This window comes from Bombina bombina, chromosome 4 (assembly GCF_027579735.1).
Source record: "Bombina bombina isolate aBomBom1 chromosome 4, aBomBom1.pri, whole genome shotgun sequence".
NCBI lineage: Eukaryota > Metazoa > Chordata > Amphibia > Anura > Bombinatoridae > Bombina > Bombina bombina.
The window spans coordinates 71,920,638-71,939,676 of NC_069502.1; the positions used below are offsets into that span (position 1 = coordinate 71,920,638).

A 19,039-nucleotide genomic window follows, 5' to 3' on the forward strand; every position below is an offset into this window, starting at 1 on the left:
CAGAAAATGCTCATCACTTTTGGTCTCAAAGGAAAACATCTAAACTGCCTACGCCCACAAATACTATTTGAATGTGGCAGCTGGATTCTTTCAAAGTGATGAAAACATGTTATTTTGGTGTCAGCCATATCATGTTGTACATATTTTAAAAACAAAATCTAGATCATGCTATGCGTCACTTCAGGAGCGTGCACATGGCTCATGCACTCTGTGACAGTAGTGATTTAAACTTTATATAACATTGCTACAACATTGTTCCAAACATTGCTGCCATAGAGCTCCAAAGAGATGTTCATGCTTTTAAAATCCTATGAGCCTACCTAGGTTTACATTTTTTATCATTATCTTTATATTATTAATGTTTATTTATAAAGTGTCAACATATTACACAGCACGTTAACATTAAGTAAACAGTTATATAGTACAATAATCAGAAGACATTTACATAAATCATACACGTAGAGGACCCTGCACTTGAGTCACTGTAAGCTGTAAACCATCTTAACATAAAATGATCAACAGGACACGTTTGTGGGGAAGTTGAGGGAGCGGAAAACATAAGTTGTAGAGATATCTTAACGTACGCATCCCTGAACGGATATTTTTAAGGACCTCTTGACGTTTTTGGGACTAGAGGAAAGTCTGACTGAGTGAGGAAAGGGGTTCCATATGATAGGTGCAGTTCTAGAAAAGTCTTGCAGACTAGAGTGTGAGGTAGTAATGAGAGATAAAGAGAGAAGTAGATCCTGGGCAGAGTTGAGGGGACAGGTTTGGGAGTATTTGCAGACAAGGGCAGAAATACAGGAGGATGCAGTATTGGTGATGGCTTTGTATGTTAGGCTCAACATTTTTAAGTTTATTCTTGAGGTTAATGGAAGCCAGTGGAGGTGTTAGCAAAGAGGTGTAGTAGATATGGAACAATGCGTAAGGACGATGAGCCTGGCAGAGGCATTCATGATGGATTGCAGTTGGGACAGAATAGAAGATAGAATCCTTACGACAAAGGATACCAAACGAAGCAAGCAAATATAATAGAAATAAATTAAAAATCTGTTCAAATTTACACACTCTCTCTGAATCATGAAAGTTTAAATTTAACTTTATTATCCCTTTAAAAAAGCATGTGAGTTTAACGTTTCATGATACAGATACAGTGTACAAATAAACATAAACTGCCAAGTTTACTTCTATCATCAAATTTACTTGCTTCTCTTGGCCTCCTTTGTTAAAACTTAGCACCTTTACAGAAAAGGCATACTGATATAGGTGCCGGAGAGTGCAAGTGTCTTGAACACTATAGGGCAGAAGTGTTTGTAACAAAGGTAAATGTGATAGAAGTGATTTAGTAAGGATTTTAAGTTTTCATTCTGCAATCTGAATCATTCATTTTTACTTCCGTGTCACTTTAAAAAGAAGGCAAAATCTTGAAGGAAAATATTCAGAAACTCAGTTACACAGCCAGCTTTCTTGGTATACTGGTTTTTAATACTTTTTAAGATAAGTTAAGTTTCCATATCACACCTTCAAGTAACCGAGCGCACTGACTACAAAAAGCCCAGCTGACTGACTACAAGTAACTCAGCTGACTACAAGTAACTCAGCTGACTGACTACAAGTAACCCAGCTGACTACAAGTAACTCAGCTGACTGACTACAAGTAACCCAGCTGACTACAAGTAACTCAGCTGACTGACTACAAGTAACCCAGCTGACTACAAGTAACCAAGCAGACTGACTACAAGTAACCCAGCTGACTACAAGTAACTCAGCTGACTGACTACAAGTAACCCAGCTGACTACAAGTAACCCAGCGGACTGACTACAAGTAACCGAGCGCACTGACTACAAAAAGACCAGCTGACTGACTACAAGTAACCCAGCTGACTACAAGTAACTCAGCTGACTGACTACAAGTAACCCAGCTGACTACAAGTAACCAAGCAGACTGACTACAAGTAACCCAGCGGACTGACTACAAGTAACCCAGCAGTAACACGGCTGACTGCCTACAAGTACAATAACCTGTCTGACTGCCTACAAGTAACCCGTCTGACTGCCTACAAATAACCTGTCTGACTACCCAAATGTACAATAGCCCGACTTACTGCCTACAAGTAACCCGTCTTACTACCTACAAGTAACCTGGCTGACTACCTGGTAGAGAACAATAATGCCAGAAATACTGGTCTCTGAAAATCTCATGTCTGATGGAGTTAGATTGACTTTCAAGATACAGAATCCAGCCATGCAGTTACAGATATAACTGATTATATATAACTATAAATGAATCCAAGCATGCAGATATTGATACAATGCTCAGCAGATATATGACCATCTGCTGCAATAACTCTGCCAATAAGAGGTATCCTGTTTGATGTAACTGATAGAATTTTCTATTTTGAACATAATAACGTTTAAAATCATTGGAATGATTAATCATTTTATAAGATAAGTATTATGGGCCTTGCACAAGAAGCCAGACCTTCATAGTCTAAGGGGTCGATTTATCAAAGCCTTTCGCTAGACTTCAACCCCTTACAACTGCATGTTCTTACAAGAGAACCTGCAGACCGTATTTAACAAGCAGCGGTCATCAGACCGCTGCTTCCCTAACCTTTCGCCACCTCTTAGGTGGCAAATTTCAATCTCCCGGTCTTGTCCGACTGAGGAGATTGACAGCTCCTGCCCGCGCGTGATTGGCTGTGCATGGGCAGGGGGCGGGATTGCACAAGAGCGCAAAATAGCGCTCATGTGCAATGCTAAATTCTGGCAGCGGAATTCAGCCCGCCAGAGGCAAGCGCCCCTGTCTGCCGCAGCTTGATAAATAGACCCCTAAATCTATTAAGGGAGTATTACTTATAAGAAAGCTCTAAAAGTGTATGTGATCATTTGAATACTTTCTTATTTTACTGTAAATTAGTCTTTTTGAAACTATGCTGTGCAATTGCTTTTTTCTATGAAGTTTTAACAACCCTGTACAATACATCTTAATACATTATTACCTGTTTAGATCAGAGCAAGAAGGCTATAAAGTTTTCAAATTTTCACAAGAAACTTTTCATCAAATTATTGAGAACATATCAGACATCTTTCTATGCAGATGAACTAGTTGCTTTGTATGTTGTAGACATGACATTTTTTTTTAGAAATATTTAATTTGATATATTTCATGATATGAGCTAAAACTTTACAAGGCTCTTTCCACAGTGGGTCTAATGTAATGAAATAGCCTAAAGTCTCTGACATGCTGTACCTGAATCCATTTTTCTTATACTGTGTAACATAGAACTCCAGATCTTTCTTTCCTATAATTTTGCTTAGAGGAGGATCTTCAGGTGTGCCAATCAATATTCCTCCTAGAGAGAGATGATTGAGAAAAAATACAAGTTATTTATTCTAACAGAGACCAATATCCAAACTTGTTTACTTCTACACATAATAATGAACACATAGAAAATTATAATGCATAACAATTAAAATAAAAAGTCCTGACTGGCTCCTGCATATAAAGCAAGTCATGAGGTGGAGTTTAGATAGAGTTGCAGTTAACAAGGTGTTAATGCCTTAAAAAAACATTTTAATCTCACCTAGTATTGTATTTTATTGGAAGACTGCAGAAAAATATTGTTGTAACAAATATATTTATTTCCAATCTCTGCTAAGGGGAAATGAAACTGCTTTGCACAACTACAAAAGAATAGTAACTACTCACTGTTACAATAGTAACTACTCACTGTTACAATAGTAACTACTCACTGTTACAATAGTAACTACTCATTTCATCCTGTTCCTGCAGCTCTATACAAATCAGTTTGGTTTTGTTTAAATGCACCAGATACTGAAGCTCCGCCTCTTTGTACTGAGGCAGCCATCTTAGAGCTCAGGTATTCTCTTACCCTGTGACAGAAGCAGAGCACAGAGTGCCTATATTTTTACAGTTGTTTAATGAGCTTCAGGGTACAGAGCAGGAGCTGTACATTGTTGCTGTGGCTCTATTGCTCTATATTATTGTTGAATGCTTTTTAAAAAAAAACAGAATTTATGCTTACCTGATAAATTACTTTCTCCAACGGTGTGTCCGGTCCACGGCGTCATCCTCACTTGTGGGATATTCTCTTCCCCAACAGGAAATGGCAAAGAGTCCCAGCAAAGCTGGCCATATAGTCCCTCCTAGGCTCCGCCCACCCCAGTCATTCGACCGACGGACAGGAGGAAATATATATAGGAGAAACCATATGGTACCGTGGTGACTGTAGTTAGAGAAAATAATTCATCAGACCTGATTAAAAAACCAGGGCGGGCCGTGGACCAGACACACCGTTGGAGAAAGTAATTTATCAGGTAAGCATAAATTCTGTTTTCTCCAACATTGGTGTGTCCGGTCCACGGCGTCATCCTTACTTGTGGGAACCAATACCAAAGCTTTAGGACACGGATGAAGGGAGGGAGCAAATCAGGTTACCTAAACGGAAGGCACCACAGCTTGCAAAACCTTTCTCCCAAAAATAGCCTCCGAAGAAGCAAAAGTATCAAATTTGTAAAATTTGGCAAAAGTGTGCAGTGAAGACCAAGTCGCTGCCTTACATATCTGGTCAACAGAAGCCTCGTTCTTGAAGGCCCATGTGGAAGCCACAGCCCTAGTGGAGTGAGCTGTGATTCTTTCAGGAGGCTGCCGTCCGGCAGTCTCATAAGCCAATCGGATGATGCTTTTAAGCCAAAAGGAAAGAGAGGTAGAAGTCGCTTTTTGACCTCTCCTTTTACCAGAATAAACAACAAACAAGGAAGATGTTTGTCTGAAATCTTTTGTAGCCTCTAAATAGAATTTTAGAGCACGGACTACGTCCAAATTGTGTAACAAACGTTCCTTCTTTGAAACTGGATTCGGACACAAAGAAGGTACAACTATCTCCTGGTTAATATTTTTGTTAGAAACAACCTTAGGAAGACAACCAGGCTTAGTACGCAAAACCACCTTATCTGCATGGAACACCAGATAGGGCGGAGAACACTGCAGAGCAGATAACTCTGAAACTCTTCTAGCAGAAGAAATTGCAACCAAAAACAAAACTTTCCAAGATAGTAACTTAATATCTATGGAATGTAAAGGTTCAAACGGAACCCCTTGAAGAACTGAAAGAACTAGATTTAGACTCCAGGGAGGAGTCAAAGGTCTGTAAACAGGCTTGATCCTAACCAAAGCCTGAACAAATGCTTGAACATATGGCACAGCTGCCAGTCTTTTGTGTAGTAAGACAGATAAAGCAGAGATCTGTCCCTTTAGAGAACTTGCAGATAATCCTTTCTCCAAACCTTCTTGTAGAAAGGAGAGAATCTTAGGAATTTTTATCTTATTCCATGGGAATCCTTTGGATTCACACCAACAGATATATTTTTTCCATATTTTATGGTAAATCTTTCTAGTTACCGGTTTTCTGGCCTGAACCAGAGTATCTATCACAGAATCTGAAAACCCACGCTTCGATAGAATCAAGCGTTCAATCTCCAAGCCGTCAGCTGGAGGGAGACCAGATTTGGATGTTCGAATGGACCCTGAACAAGAAGGTCCTGTCTCAAAGGTAGCTTCCATGGTGGAGCCGATGACATATTCACCAGGTCTGCATACCAAGTCCTGCGTGGCCACGCAGGAGCTATCAAGATCACCGAGGCCCTCTCCTGATTGATCCTGGCTACCAGCCTGGGAATGAGAGGAAACGGTGGAAATACATAAGCTAGGTTGAAGGTCCAAGGTGCTACTAGTACATCTACTAGAGTCGCCTTGGGATCCCTGGATCTGGACCCGTAGCAAGGAACCTTGAAGTTCTGACGAGACGCCATCAGATCCATGTCTGGAATGCCCCATAATTGAGTTATTTGGGCAAAGATCTCCGGAAGGAGTTCCCACTCCCCCGGATGGAATGTCTGACGACTCAGAAAATCCGCCTCCCAGTTTTCCACACCTGGGATGTGGATCGCAGACAGGTGGCAGGAGTGATCCTCCGCCCATTGAATTATTTTGGTCACTTCTTTCATCGCCAGGGAACTCCTTGTTCCCCCCTGTTGATTGATATATGCAACGGTCGTCATGTTGTCTGATTGGAACCTTATGAATCTGGCCTTTGCTAGCTGAGGCCAAGCCCTGAGAGCATTGAATATCGCTCTCAGTTCCAGAATGTTTATCGGGAGAAGAGACTCTTCCCGAGACCATAGACCCTGAGCTTTTAGGGATTCCCAGACCGCGCCCCAGCCCACTAGACTGGCGTCGGACGTGACAATGACCCACTCTGGTCTGCGGAAGCTCATTCCCTGGGACAGATGGTCCAGGGTCAGCCACCAACGGAGTGAATCTCTGGTCTTTTGATCTACTTGAATCATTGGAGACAAGTCTGTATAATCCCCATTCCACTGTTTGAGCATGCACAGTTGTAATGGTCTTAGATGAATTCGTGCAAAAGGAACTATGTCCGTTGTTGCAACCATCAACCCTACTACTTCCATGCACTGCGCTATGGAAGGACGAGGAACAGAATGAAGCACTTGACAAGAGCTTAGAAGTTTTGATTTTCTGACCTCTGTCAGAAAAATCCTCATTTCTAAGGAATCTATTATTGTTCCCAAGAAGGGAACTCTTGTCGACGGAGACAGAGAAATTTTTTCTATGTTCACCTTCCATCCGTGTGATCTGAGAAAGGCTAGAACGATGTCTGTATGAGCCTTTGCTTTTGACAGGGACGACGCTTGTATTAGAATGTCGTCCAAGTAAGGTACTACTGCAATGCCCCTCGGTCTTAGAACCGCTAGAAGGGACCCTAGCACCTTTGTGAAAATCCTTGGAGCAGTGGCTAACCCGAATGGGAGGGCCACAAACTGATAATGCTTGTCCAGAAAAGCGAACCTTAGGAACTGATGATGTTCTTTCTGGATAGGAATATGTAGGTACGCATCCTTTAGATCCACGGTAGTCATAAATTGACTTTCCTGGATAGTGGGTAGAATCGTTCGAATGGTTTCCATCTTGAACGATGGTACCCTGAGAAATTTGTTTAGGATCTTCAAATCCAAAATTGGTCTGAAAGTTCCCTCTTTTTTGGGAACTACGAACAGATTGGAATAAAATCCCATTCCTTGTTCCTTTATTGGAACTGGGTGTATCACTCCCATCTTTAACAGGTCTTCTACACAATGTAAGAATGCCTGTCTCTTTATTTGGTTTGAGGATAAGTGAGACATGTGGAACCTTCCCCTTGGGGGTAGTTCCTTGAATTCCAGGAGATAACCTTGAGAAACTATTTCTAGCGCCCAGGGATCCTGAACATCTCTTGCCCAAGCCTGAGCAAAGAGAGAGAGTCTGCCCCCCACTAGATCCGGTCCCGGATCGGGGGCTACTCCTTCATGCTGTTTTGTTAGCAGCGGCAGGCTTCTTGGCCTGCTTACCCTTGTTCCAGCCTTGCATCGGTTTCCAGGCTGGTTTGGGTTGTGAGGCATTACCCTCTTGCTTAGAGGATGCAGAATTAGAGGCCGGTCCGTTCCTGAAATTGCGAAAGGGACGAAAATTAGACTTATTTTTAGCCTTAAAAGACCTATCTTGTGGAAGGGCGTGGCCCTTTCCCCCAGTGATGTCTGAAATAATCTCTTTCAATTCTGGTCCAAATAGAGTTTTACCTTTGAAAGGGATGTTAAGCAATTTTGTCTTGGATGACACATCCGCTGACCAAGACTTTAGCCAAAGCGCTCTGCGCGCCACGATAGCAAACCCTGAATTTTTCGCCGCTAATCTAGCTAATTGCAAAGCGGCATCTAAAATAAAAGAGTTAGCCAATTTAAGTGCGTGAACTCTGTCCATAACCTCCTCATATGGAGTCTCTCTACTGAGCGACTTTTCTAGTTCCTCGAACCAGAACCACGCTGCTGTAGTGACAGGAACAATGCACGAAATTGGTTGTAGAAGGTAACCTTGCTGTACAAAAATCTTTTTAAGCAAACCTTCCAATTTTTTATCCATAGGATCTTTGAAAGCACAACTATCTTCGATAGGAATAGTAGTGCGTTTGTTTAGAGTAGAAACTGCCCCCTCGACCTTAGGGACTGTCTGCCATAAGTCCTTTCTGGGGTCGACCATAGGAAATAATTTCTTAAATATAGGGGGGGGAACAAAAGGTATGCCGGGCTTTTCCCATTCCTTATTTACTATGTCCGCCACCCGCTTGGGTATAGGAAAAGCGTCGGGGTGCACCGGAACCTCTAGGAACTTGTCCATCTTGCATAATTTCTCTGGAATGACCAAGTTGTCACAATCATCCAGAGTAGATAACACCTCCTTAAGCAGTGCGCGGAGATGTTCTAATTTAAATTTAAATGTCACAACATCAGGTTCAGCTTGATGAGAAATTTTTCCTGAATCTGAGATTTCTCCATCTGACAAAACCTCCCTCATGGCCCCTTCAGATTGGTGTGAGGGTATGACAGAACAATTATCATCAGCGCCCTCCTGATCTTCAGTGTTTAAAACAGAGTAATCGCGCTTTCTCTGATAAGTAGGCATTTTGGATAAAATATTTGCTATGGAGTTATCCATTACAGCCGTTAATTGTTGCATGGTAATAAGCATTGGCGCACTAGATGTACTAGGGGCCTCCTGCGTGGGCAAAACTGGTGTAGACACAGTAGGAGATGATGTAGTATCATGTTTACTCCCCTCATCTGAGGAGTCATCTTGGGCAATTTCATTATCTGTGGCAGTACTGTCCTTACTTTGTTTGGACGCTATGGCACAATTATCACATAAATTTAAATGGGGAGACACATTGGCTTTCATACATATAGAACATAGCTTATCTGAAGGTACAGACATGTTAAACAGGCTTAAACTTGTCAACAAAGCACAAAAAACGTTTTAAATTTTAAACAGAAAACACTTTATTACTGAATATGTGAAAAAGTATGAAGGAATTGTTCAAAAATTACCAAAATTTCACCACAGTGTCTTAAAGCATTAATAGTATTGCACACCAAATTTCAGAGCTTTAACCCTTAAAATAACGGAACCGGAGCCGTTTATAAATTTAACCCCTATACAGTCCCAGCTATAGTCTTTGCTGAGACCCAACCAAGCCCAGAGGGGAATACGATACCAATTGACGCCTTCTAGAAGCTTTTCCAGCAATTTTTAGATCCTCACACATGCATCTGCATGCCCTGCTCTCAAAAAACAACTGCGCAGTAATGGCGCGAAAATGAGGCTCAGTCTATAACTAGGAAGGCCCCCTGACTGGAAAAGGTGTCTAACACAGTGCCTGCCGTTTAATAAACGTTCCCCAAGTTTATAAATGCAAATTGTCAGCCTAAATATGAATAAAATGCCCAAATAAAGCAATCGATTTAGCCCATAAAAATGTCTACCAGTTTTTTTAGCCCATAATAAGCCCTTTATTCTGTTTGTTTGACTAAGAAAATGGCTTACCGGTCCCAATGAGGGGGAATGACAGCCTTCCAGCATTACATGGTCTTGTTAGAAATATGGCTAGTCATACCTTAAGCAGAAAAGTCTGCTAACTGTTTCCCCCAACTGAAGTTACTTCATCTCAACAGTCCTGTGTGGAAACAGCAATCGATTTTAGTTACTGTCTGCTAAAATCATCTTCCTCTCACAAACAGAACTCTTCATCTTTTTCTGTTTCAGAGTAAATAGTACATACCAGCACTATTTTAAAATAACAAACACTTGATAGAAGAATAAAAACTACATTTAAACACCAAAAAACTCTTAACCATCTCCGTGGAGATGTTGCCTGTGCAACGGCAAAGAGAATGACTGGGGTGGGCGGAGCCTAGGAGGGACTATATGGCCAGCTTTGCTGGGACTCTTTGCCATTTCCTGTTGGGGAAGAGAATATCCCACAAGTAAGGATGACGCCGTGGACCGGACACACCAATGTTGGAGAAATATATTTTGTGTAACTCTTAAACTGTGTAAAAAATGCAAAAATGTACAGCTGCTGCTTTGTATCATGTACCTTAACCTGAAGCACATTATAAAAAATATGAAATATTACTGATCTGTGAGTGAGCACTGCTTCTGTCATAGGCTGTGAGAATACCTGAGCTCCAAGATGGCAGCTCCCAGTACAAAGAGGTGGAGCTTCAGTATCTGGCACCTTTTAACTCCTTAATGACACGAGTCATACAGGGTACGTTGCACACAACCTGGTCTTTAAAGACCAGCGACGTACCCTGTACGATGTTGGGGATTACAGCGGCTGGAAGCGATCCTGATAGCTTCCAGATGCTTTACGGTTATTGCAGCCGCAATCGATGGTGGGTGGGAGCTGACGTGGGAGGCGGGTGGGTGGCCATCGATGAAAGACTAAAGAGAGAGGGGGCGGGGTTGTCGGGAGCGCGCGCGCACAGGGGGCGGGCGCGTGCACGGGGTGGGGGCGGGTGGGAACTGCTACAATACAGAAAAAATCATTTGTTATAAGTGTCAGTAAGGGGGGATAAAATCCCTAATAAAAGTAAATCTAAGGGATCTGGGAGCGGGTGGGGGATTGGTCTGTGGGGGGGGGGGGGGGGAAGCTACACTACAGAAAAAAGGAAAAAAAACAACAAAAAAAAACATTTTTATTTGCAAACTGGGTACTGGCAGACAGCTGCTGCCAGTACCCAAGATGGCTCCCAGTAAGGTAGAGGTGGAGGGTTAGAGAGCTGTTTGGGGGGGATCAGGGAGGTTGAGGGCTAAGGGGGGATCCTACGCAGCTGCATATGTAAATATGCTATACAATTTTTTTTTTTAAAATATACCTTTTATTTTAGTACTGGCAGACTTTCTGCCAGTACTTAAGATGGCGGGGACAATTGTGGGATGGGGGAGGGAAAAGAGCTGTTTAGGAGGGATCCTGGGGTGTGATGTGTCAGGTGGGAGGCTGATCTCTATACTAAAGCTAAAATTAACCCTCCAAGCTCCCTACAAACTACCTAATTAACCCCTGCACTGCTGGGCATAATACATGTGTGGTGCGCAGCTGCATTTAGCGGCATTTAGCGGCCTTATAATTACCAAAAAGCAACGCCAAAGCCATATATGTCTGCTATTTCTGAACAAAGGGGATCCCAGAAAAGCATTTACAATCATTTATGCCATACTTGCAAAAGTTGTTTGTAAATAATTTCAGTGAGAAACCTAAAATTGTGAAAAATGTTATGTTTTTTTTTATTTGATCGCATTTAGCGGTGAAATTGTAGCATGAAATATACCAAGATGGGCCTAGATTAATACTTGGGGTTGTCTACTACACTACACTAAAGCTAAAATTAACCCTAGACGCTCCCTACATGCTCCCTAATTAACCCCTTCACTGCTGGGCATAATACACGCAGGGTATCCCAGAGAAGCATTTGCAACCATTTATGCCATAATTGCACAAGTTGTTTGGAAATAATTTCAGTGAGAAACCAAACGTTTGTGAAAATATTTGGGAAAAAGTGAACAATTTTTTTTATTTGATCGCATTTGGTGGTGAAATGGTGGCATGAAATATACCAAAATGGGCCTACATCAATATTTTGGGATGTCTTCTAAAAAAATAAATATACATGTCAATGGATATTCAGGGATTCCTGAAAGATATCAGTGTTCCAATGTAACTAGCGCTAATTTTGAAAAAAAGTGGTTTGGAAATAGCAAAGTGCTACTTGTATTTATGGCCCTATAACTTGCAAAAAAAGCAAAGAACATGTAAACATTGGGTATTTCTAAACTCAGGACAAAATTTAGAAACTATTTAGCATGGGTGTTTTTTGGTGATTGTAGATGTGTAACAGATTGTGGGGGTCAAAGTTAGAAAAAGTGTGTTTTTTTCCATTTTTTCCTCATATTTTATCATTTTTTTTAAAGTAAATGATAAGATATGATGAAAATAATGGTATCTTTAGAAAGTCCATTTAATGGCGAGAAAAACGGTATATAAAATGTGTGGGTACAGTAAATGAGTAAGAGGAAAATTACAGCTAAACACAAACACCGCAGAAATTTAAAAATAGCCCTGGTCCTTCAGGGAAAGAAATTGAAAAATGGCCTTGTCCTTAAGGGGTTAAAGGGACATGAAACCCAAATGTTTTCTTTTCATTTATAAAGAGCATGCAATTTTAAACAACTTTCCAAAATACTTATATTATTTAATTTGCTTCATTCTGTTGATATCCTTTATTGAAAAGCACATCTAAATGGGCTCAGTAGTTGCTGATTGGTGGCTGCACATAGATGCCTCGTGTGATTGGCTCACCCATGTGCATTGATATTTCTTCAAAAAAGGATAATTAAAGAATGAAGTAAATTAGATAATATAAGTAAATTGGAATGTTGTTTATCATTGAATCCTCTACCTGAATTATGAAGAAAAAAAATGGGTTTCATGTCCCTTTAAGCTATTAAAACTGGAGAACTGATTCATAAAAAGCTGCAGGAACAGGATGAGATTCAATAACATAGTCAGTAGTAACCCTTCTAGGGTAGCTGTGCCTGGAAGTTTAATATCCCTTTAATCTCCTCTATAGATTTAGCCCTTACATCTTTGCCTCTTACTTGTTGCTCCTCTTTGTCTCTCTTCCTTCTGGTCCATCCTAATTCAATGAAAAAAAGACCTCTGTGCCCAGGGATGACATGTGACGTCCTCCTCAGAGGGGAAGTAAAACAGGACGACACCTTGTTGTCCTCCTTACTGAAGAGAATAACCCTACCCTACCTAAATGCTTTCGATAAGGATCAGCATGTCCCACGTACGCCTGCTCTTGTTGCGACACATTTAATTAGTTAGTTGTATCAACGTTTTCTCAGTATATTGAATTTATTTAGATTAAGTATCTCTATATATAAATATATAAAAAAATGTCTTTCACAGTAATTTATATATGGCTCCCCTGTACTCTGGGTGGCTGTTATTTTTTAAATAAATCTGTCAACTCCTAGTAACTGGCTTAAGAATTTTATGAGGAGCAGCAACAGAATCTAATTTAATTGCCTTTTTCTTGTAATCTTCCAAATACGACTATTTGCTAAAAATGTTTTTCATATTTATAAATGGTCATCAAAAAACCAGAGCAGCGTGAATAGTTGTATTCAGAAATGAACTCTATGAGAAGGCCTTTTCCTATTATAAGCTTTTTTATTTCAATAAAATTTATTGCTATAAAATTTGGTCCAGCAAGTAAAACCTTTCACTTTTCTCTCTCTTATTAAGCACTCATCATCCATCTCTGTCAATTTTTTTCGGTATGTCCTTTATTGCTATTCTTTCTGGTTTCACGCAGTCCTTTTTTTTCTATGAAAGCAATTCATCATGCTACATAAAAGGGCTGTTAGAAAGTAAAATTAAAGGCTTTAGGGTGTTCTTGTATTTCAAAAGCTCTGTTTACTACCGTCATTTTTATACATTTGCAAATACCCCATGAAACTTGCCATTTTATCTATATCTCACAAGCCAGATGCAACATGCTTTCAAAGTAATGATATTAAAGCATCTTAAATAAAGTACAACTTAATCAGTTTGATAAGAACACAATGTATTCATGTTGGCATTCTACTCACATTATACAAATGCTTTATAAATCAATTAAAATAGCATGAGGGTGAAATATAAGGACATCTCTAGAACTGGACAGATGGTATCTACACACTGATTTCAGATTTATATATATATATATATATATATATATATATATATATATATATATATAAATAAATTATTTATAGGTACATAAAAATAATATTAACCTGTTAAAGTAATTTTTTTCATGGTAGTGAGAGTCCACCAGCCATTACTCCTGGGAATTATACTCCTGTCCACAAGGAGGCGGCAAAGATTCCTAAAACTTCAAGAGCTCTTAAAAACCCTCCCACCTCACTGGTAAACGTATAGCCAAGCAAGAAGAAGAAGAAAGGTAGGAAAGGACAAGGGCAAGAAAAAAAAGAGCATGGAAAAGCTGCATACTTAAACTGCCGCTAGAAGTCCACGAGCCATTTTTACTGAAAACAAATATCTTACAGTTTACGAGTAATGAGGGCAGAACAAAATTATTTAATAATATATATCTTACAAACCAAGTCCCTCTTTAATATCCAAAAACTATTGATTTAAGGACTTTTCTACCAAAAGCAACTTTAGAAAAAGCAAAAACATCAAAAGAATGGATTCAAGTAACCATCTTGCAAATGTGACCAACAAAACCCTCATTCTCCCAGGAAAAAGCAACTGGCCTAGTAGAATAGGCAGCAAAATGTTTAAGGAGGAGCTTAATGAAACAAAAAACTTCAGTCTGGAAGCCAACAAAACAGCTGTTGTCTTCTGACCCCTTCTAGAACCAGGGTTGACTAAAAATCCTAAGTAGCATGCAAACAGATTATCAAACTCCTAACAACATTCAAAATGTTTCTACTTAGAAACTTTCTTATTAGGACAAAAATAATGAACAACAAACTCAAGAGAAGAATTGGCTAAAAAATAAAAACTAGCCCTTAAAACCACCTTATCCAGATAACAAAGCCCACTGAAAAGAGCACACAATACATAAATTCCTATAATAGGAATTGTTAAAAGAAACTAAACCTTTCAAGACTACAACTGAGAATCCAAATAGAGCATAGGCTCAAAAAAGAGCAATCTGTAAGGTTCTTAGAACTAAAATAGAAGATTTTTTTTCCCACTGGTTTGATCCTGACTAAAGATGGAACAAAACTCAACATCAGGAAGAATAGCAATCTTCTTGTAAAACAAAACTGAAAATAACCAAAAACTGGCCTTCAAAAAAACTGGCGGATAAACCCATATCCAAACCATCCTGAAGAAATTAAGGAATTCTAAGAGTGCAAGCTTAAGCCATGCTTCACACACCAAGAAATAAAGGCCTTCCAAAACCTATAAGAAACCTTCCTTGACAGGACCGAATCAAGGCCTTAACAGAATCAGCAAAAAAAAAAAAAATGTCTAAAAACTAAACATTCAATCTCCAAGCCAACAAGCTGAGAGATTTGAGAACCTAATGGAAAAAAACGGCCCTTGAGACAGAAGGTTGTTTCGCGGAGAAAAAGGCCACAGAGAACAACTGGACACCAGTAACAGATCCCAAAACCAAGTCTTACAAGGCCCATCTGGAGTATTTAGAATTATTGATGATACTTCCTGCTTGATCCTGGCTGTCACTCTTGGAAACAGAACAAGAGATGGAATGTTGTAAGCCAGACAAAACAACATAGTGCAACCACAAACTTTGTCCTACCTGGACCTCTCAAAATATCTAGGGATCTTGTAGAACAACCTATAAGCCATCAGATATATTTCTGGAAAACCCCTTCAATCCAGAATCTGATAGAAAACTTCCAGATGAAGATACCTAATTGCTCACTCTTGGAATATGAACTGGAGAAATTAAACAGAGATGAGCCTCTGCCCAGAACAAAATTCAGGACAACTCCCTCATCACTAGGGATGCATTGATGATTAATCCACCAAAAAAACAGGAATAGTTTTTCTCGGAAATCCAAAAGGATTTTCTGAAAAGCTAAGAATAACCCCTACATTCCAGATGAAGCAATCACCAGACCTAATACGTCCATGCAAAGAAACTATCGATGGAGATATAACTGAAAATTAGAACAAATTGAAAGTATCTTCCCTCTTCTATGGTATGACAAACATGGTCTTATAGAGACAGTCTATAATGACATCTAGTTATATAATCCTGGTATGAGGAGAAAGTTAACTTTTTGGAAAATTGATTCTCCAATCATGCTCTTGAACAAACAACAAGAGTCTCTTAGAATGATCTAATGCTAAATGAAGTCTATACCAAGTTAACACAAAACTAAATAAGCTCCTAAATACCATTCTTAATACATACAAGAACATTCCCAGGAATGCAAAACAAAGAAACTAATGATGATCCCTGTGATAGGGATATGAAGAAAAGCATTCAACAAATCTATTATAGACATAAACTGCCTTTGTAGAACAAGAGGCAAAATTGTCTGAATGGTCTCCATCTTGAAGAAGGAACTTTTAATCCAGAATTTTCATTACAGTTCCCTGCTTCTTGGAAACAATGAAGAGGTTGTAATAAAACCCCTGAAGAGTTCCAACCTTGGAACTGGGACTATAATTCTCAAAGATTCCAGAGCTAAGGCTGACTGAAAAAAAAAGGCTCTTACCTTTGAAGGATTCTTTGGAACAAGCGACAGAAGAAATCTTTTCCTGTGGAAACTTGATTTGAAACCAGATCTATATCCCTGGGAAAATATATTCAGAATGCATGGAATGTAACAAATTGAAACCAAATACCCTGAAAAGGGAGTAATCTACCCCTACCAGAAGTTCTGGGTAGGAGGCCGTACCTCATGTGGACTTTATAGAGAAGGCATGTTTTATTAGACTGTTTTGACTTGTTCCAATTTGAATATGGCTTCCAGGAAAATCTAGAAGAGCCCTGTTTCTAAATGGAAGAGGACTTTAGGTTCCTAGATTGACTAAATGAACAAGAATGATTAGAAGTACTGATCTAACCCTTATACTTATTGTCTTGATGGAGAAAAGCTCCTTTACCTTCAGTCACAGTAGAAAAAGTAGCCTAACCAGGCCCAAGCAGAATTTTTACCTGAAAAAGAAGGAACAAAACCTAGACTTAGAAGCCATGTCTTAGTAGAAATCAGCAACCTTAGCTGGATTTAAACCCTCAACCTTCTGGTTGCTAGGAGGCTGTTCTAACCCCTGGATCCACAATGGACCACAGCTCACTTGTGGTCTGTGCTGCTAATGCTAACATTTTGGCATTAATCTAGTAATGTCAACATTTAAATCAGATAAACTAAATGAGGGATTACGCTTACTTGGAGGAGGCATAGCTGCCAACAGTAGAGCATACAAAATGATTAAAATCTGGAGTGAAAACTGAAGAATTCCCCTGTATAGAACAAACAGAGGGAGGACAGATACCTTTAGACGTGAAATCAGCATTAATCTGATTAAAATGCATTGTATGTTTCATACAACGCTGAGGAAAAAACACACTATTATTAGGAAACTGTACAGTGGATCTAGCTTACTATGGAACTAACATTTAAAGTAATGGGGACAGAACCAGTAAAAAAAAACCACTAATCTAATGCTAAACTACCAATAGCCCTTAAAAGGGCTTTTTGTAGGGCATTGCCCTAAGTTTAACAGCTCTTTTACATTACAAATAAACCAAGTCCCCCTAACAGTAAAACCTCTCACCCACAAAACCCCGAAAATTAAAAAAAAATAACACTAATAAACCTAAGCTACCCATTGCCCCTAAAGGGGCATTTGTATGTGCATTGCCCATAAAAGGGCATTCAGTTCTTTTTTAATGCCCTTAAAAGGGCATTCAGCTCTTTTGAAATTTGCCCAAAAAAAACCTAATCTAAAAAACAAAACGCCCCAAAAAATAAAAAAAAACAAAAAAAAAAATAAAGCCCCAAATAGGTACCAACTGTTTCAGAAGTTCGTCTTCTTCTTCCACAGCAAAGGCGGTGGGGCGTGAAGCGGAGGTCCGGAGCGGTCTTCCCAGAAGTGGCAATAGTCGGCGGCAGTCATCGGCAGCGAATGCGCTCCTCGGCGGCCCTCGGCAAAGGTGTGGAGGTTCCTCTTCATGTGAAGATTGAATGCAAGCTACCCCATATTTATTGGGGTGCCTTAAATTCCTATTGGCTGACATTTTCAAAATCAGCCAATAGGATGAGAGCTACTGAAATCTTATTGGCTGATTTGAAAAATTCAGCCAATAGGAATGCAAAGTACCCCAAATTGATTGCTGTACCTTACATTCAATATTCAGTATACCACGGACATCGGATGAAGAGGAGCCTCCATGTCGCAGAGGACCGCCGCCGCTGAGGATCGCCATATCTGAAAAAAACGATGACATCCGCTCTTCACCGCCTTCGCTGTTAAGGAAGATGATGGACCCGTCTGGAAGAAGACCTTCTCCGCCCGAATTTCTAAAACCGTGAGTACCTATTTGGGGCTTTGGTGTTAGGTTTTTTTATTTTTATTTTTTTTGGGGGGGGGGTTGTTTTTTTAGATTAGGGCTATTGGTAGTTTAGTATTAGATTAGGGGGTGTTTTTATTTTGGGGGGATTTTTTAGTTTTATAGGGGTATTAGTTTAGGTTTAATTTGATTATTTTTGATAGCTTTGTTTATTTTTTTCTGTATTTTTTTTTTTTTTTTTGTAGCTTGGGGGGTATATTTCAACACATAGACTGCCCTCTATGTGTTGATTGTGAGGTGTTGGTGTAACTGTGTGCACAGGCAAAAATTAAAATATAACTACTTTTTTAGAATATTTAAAACCAGGGAATATTAACCCCTTAAGGACAAGGTAATTTTTCAATTTCTTACCCATAAGGACCAGGGCTATTTGTACATTTCTGTGGTGTTTGTGTTTAGCTGTAATTTTCCTCTTACTCATTTACTGTACTCACACATATTATATACCGTTTTTCTCGCCATTAAATGGACTTTTTAAAGATACCATTATTTTTATTATATCTTATAATTTACTATAAAAACTTTATAAAATATGATGAAAAAATGGAAAAAAAATACACTTTTCCAAATTTTGACTCCCAAAATCTGTTACACATCTACAACCACCAAAAAACAACCATGCTAAATAGTTTCTACATTGTTTGTTTTTGCCCTGAGTTTAGAAATACCCAATGTTTACATGTTCTTTGCTTTTTTGCAAGTTATAGGGTAATAAATACGTATATATACGTATAAATAAGTAGCACTTTGCTATTTCCAAACCAATTTTTTTCCAATTTTTTCAAAATTAGCGAAATTTACGTTGTAAGACAGATATCTGTCAGGAATCCCTGAATATCCCTTTTACATGTATATATATATATATTTTTTAGTAGACAACCCAAAGTATTGATCTATGCCCATTTTGGTATATTTTTTGCCACCATTTCACAGCGAAATGCGATCAAATAAAAAAAAAAATCACTAACTTTTTCACAAACTTCAGTTT

General features: G+C 39.3%; 1 protein-coding gene across 1 annotated transcript in view; it reads right to left on the bottom strand.

Moving 5' to 3' along the window:
• The window catches only part of EPHX2 (epoxide hydrolase 2), a 422,238-nt gene that overhangs the window by 153,871 nt on the left and 249,328 nt on the right, over positions 1–19,039 (bottom strand). Inside the window, exon 15 of the mRNA XM_053709506.1 lies at positions 3,254–3,356. Coding sequence (XP_053565481.1) covers positions 3,254–3,356 — 103 coding nt within the window. The remainder of the gene's footprint in view (positions 1–3,253; positions 3,357–19,039) is intronic.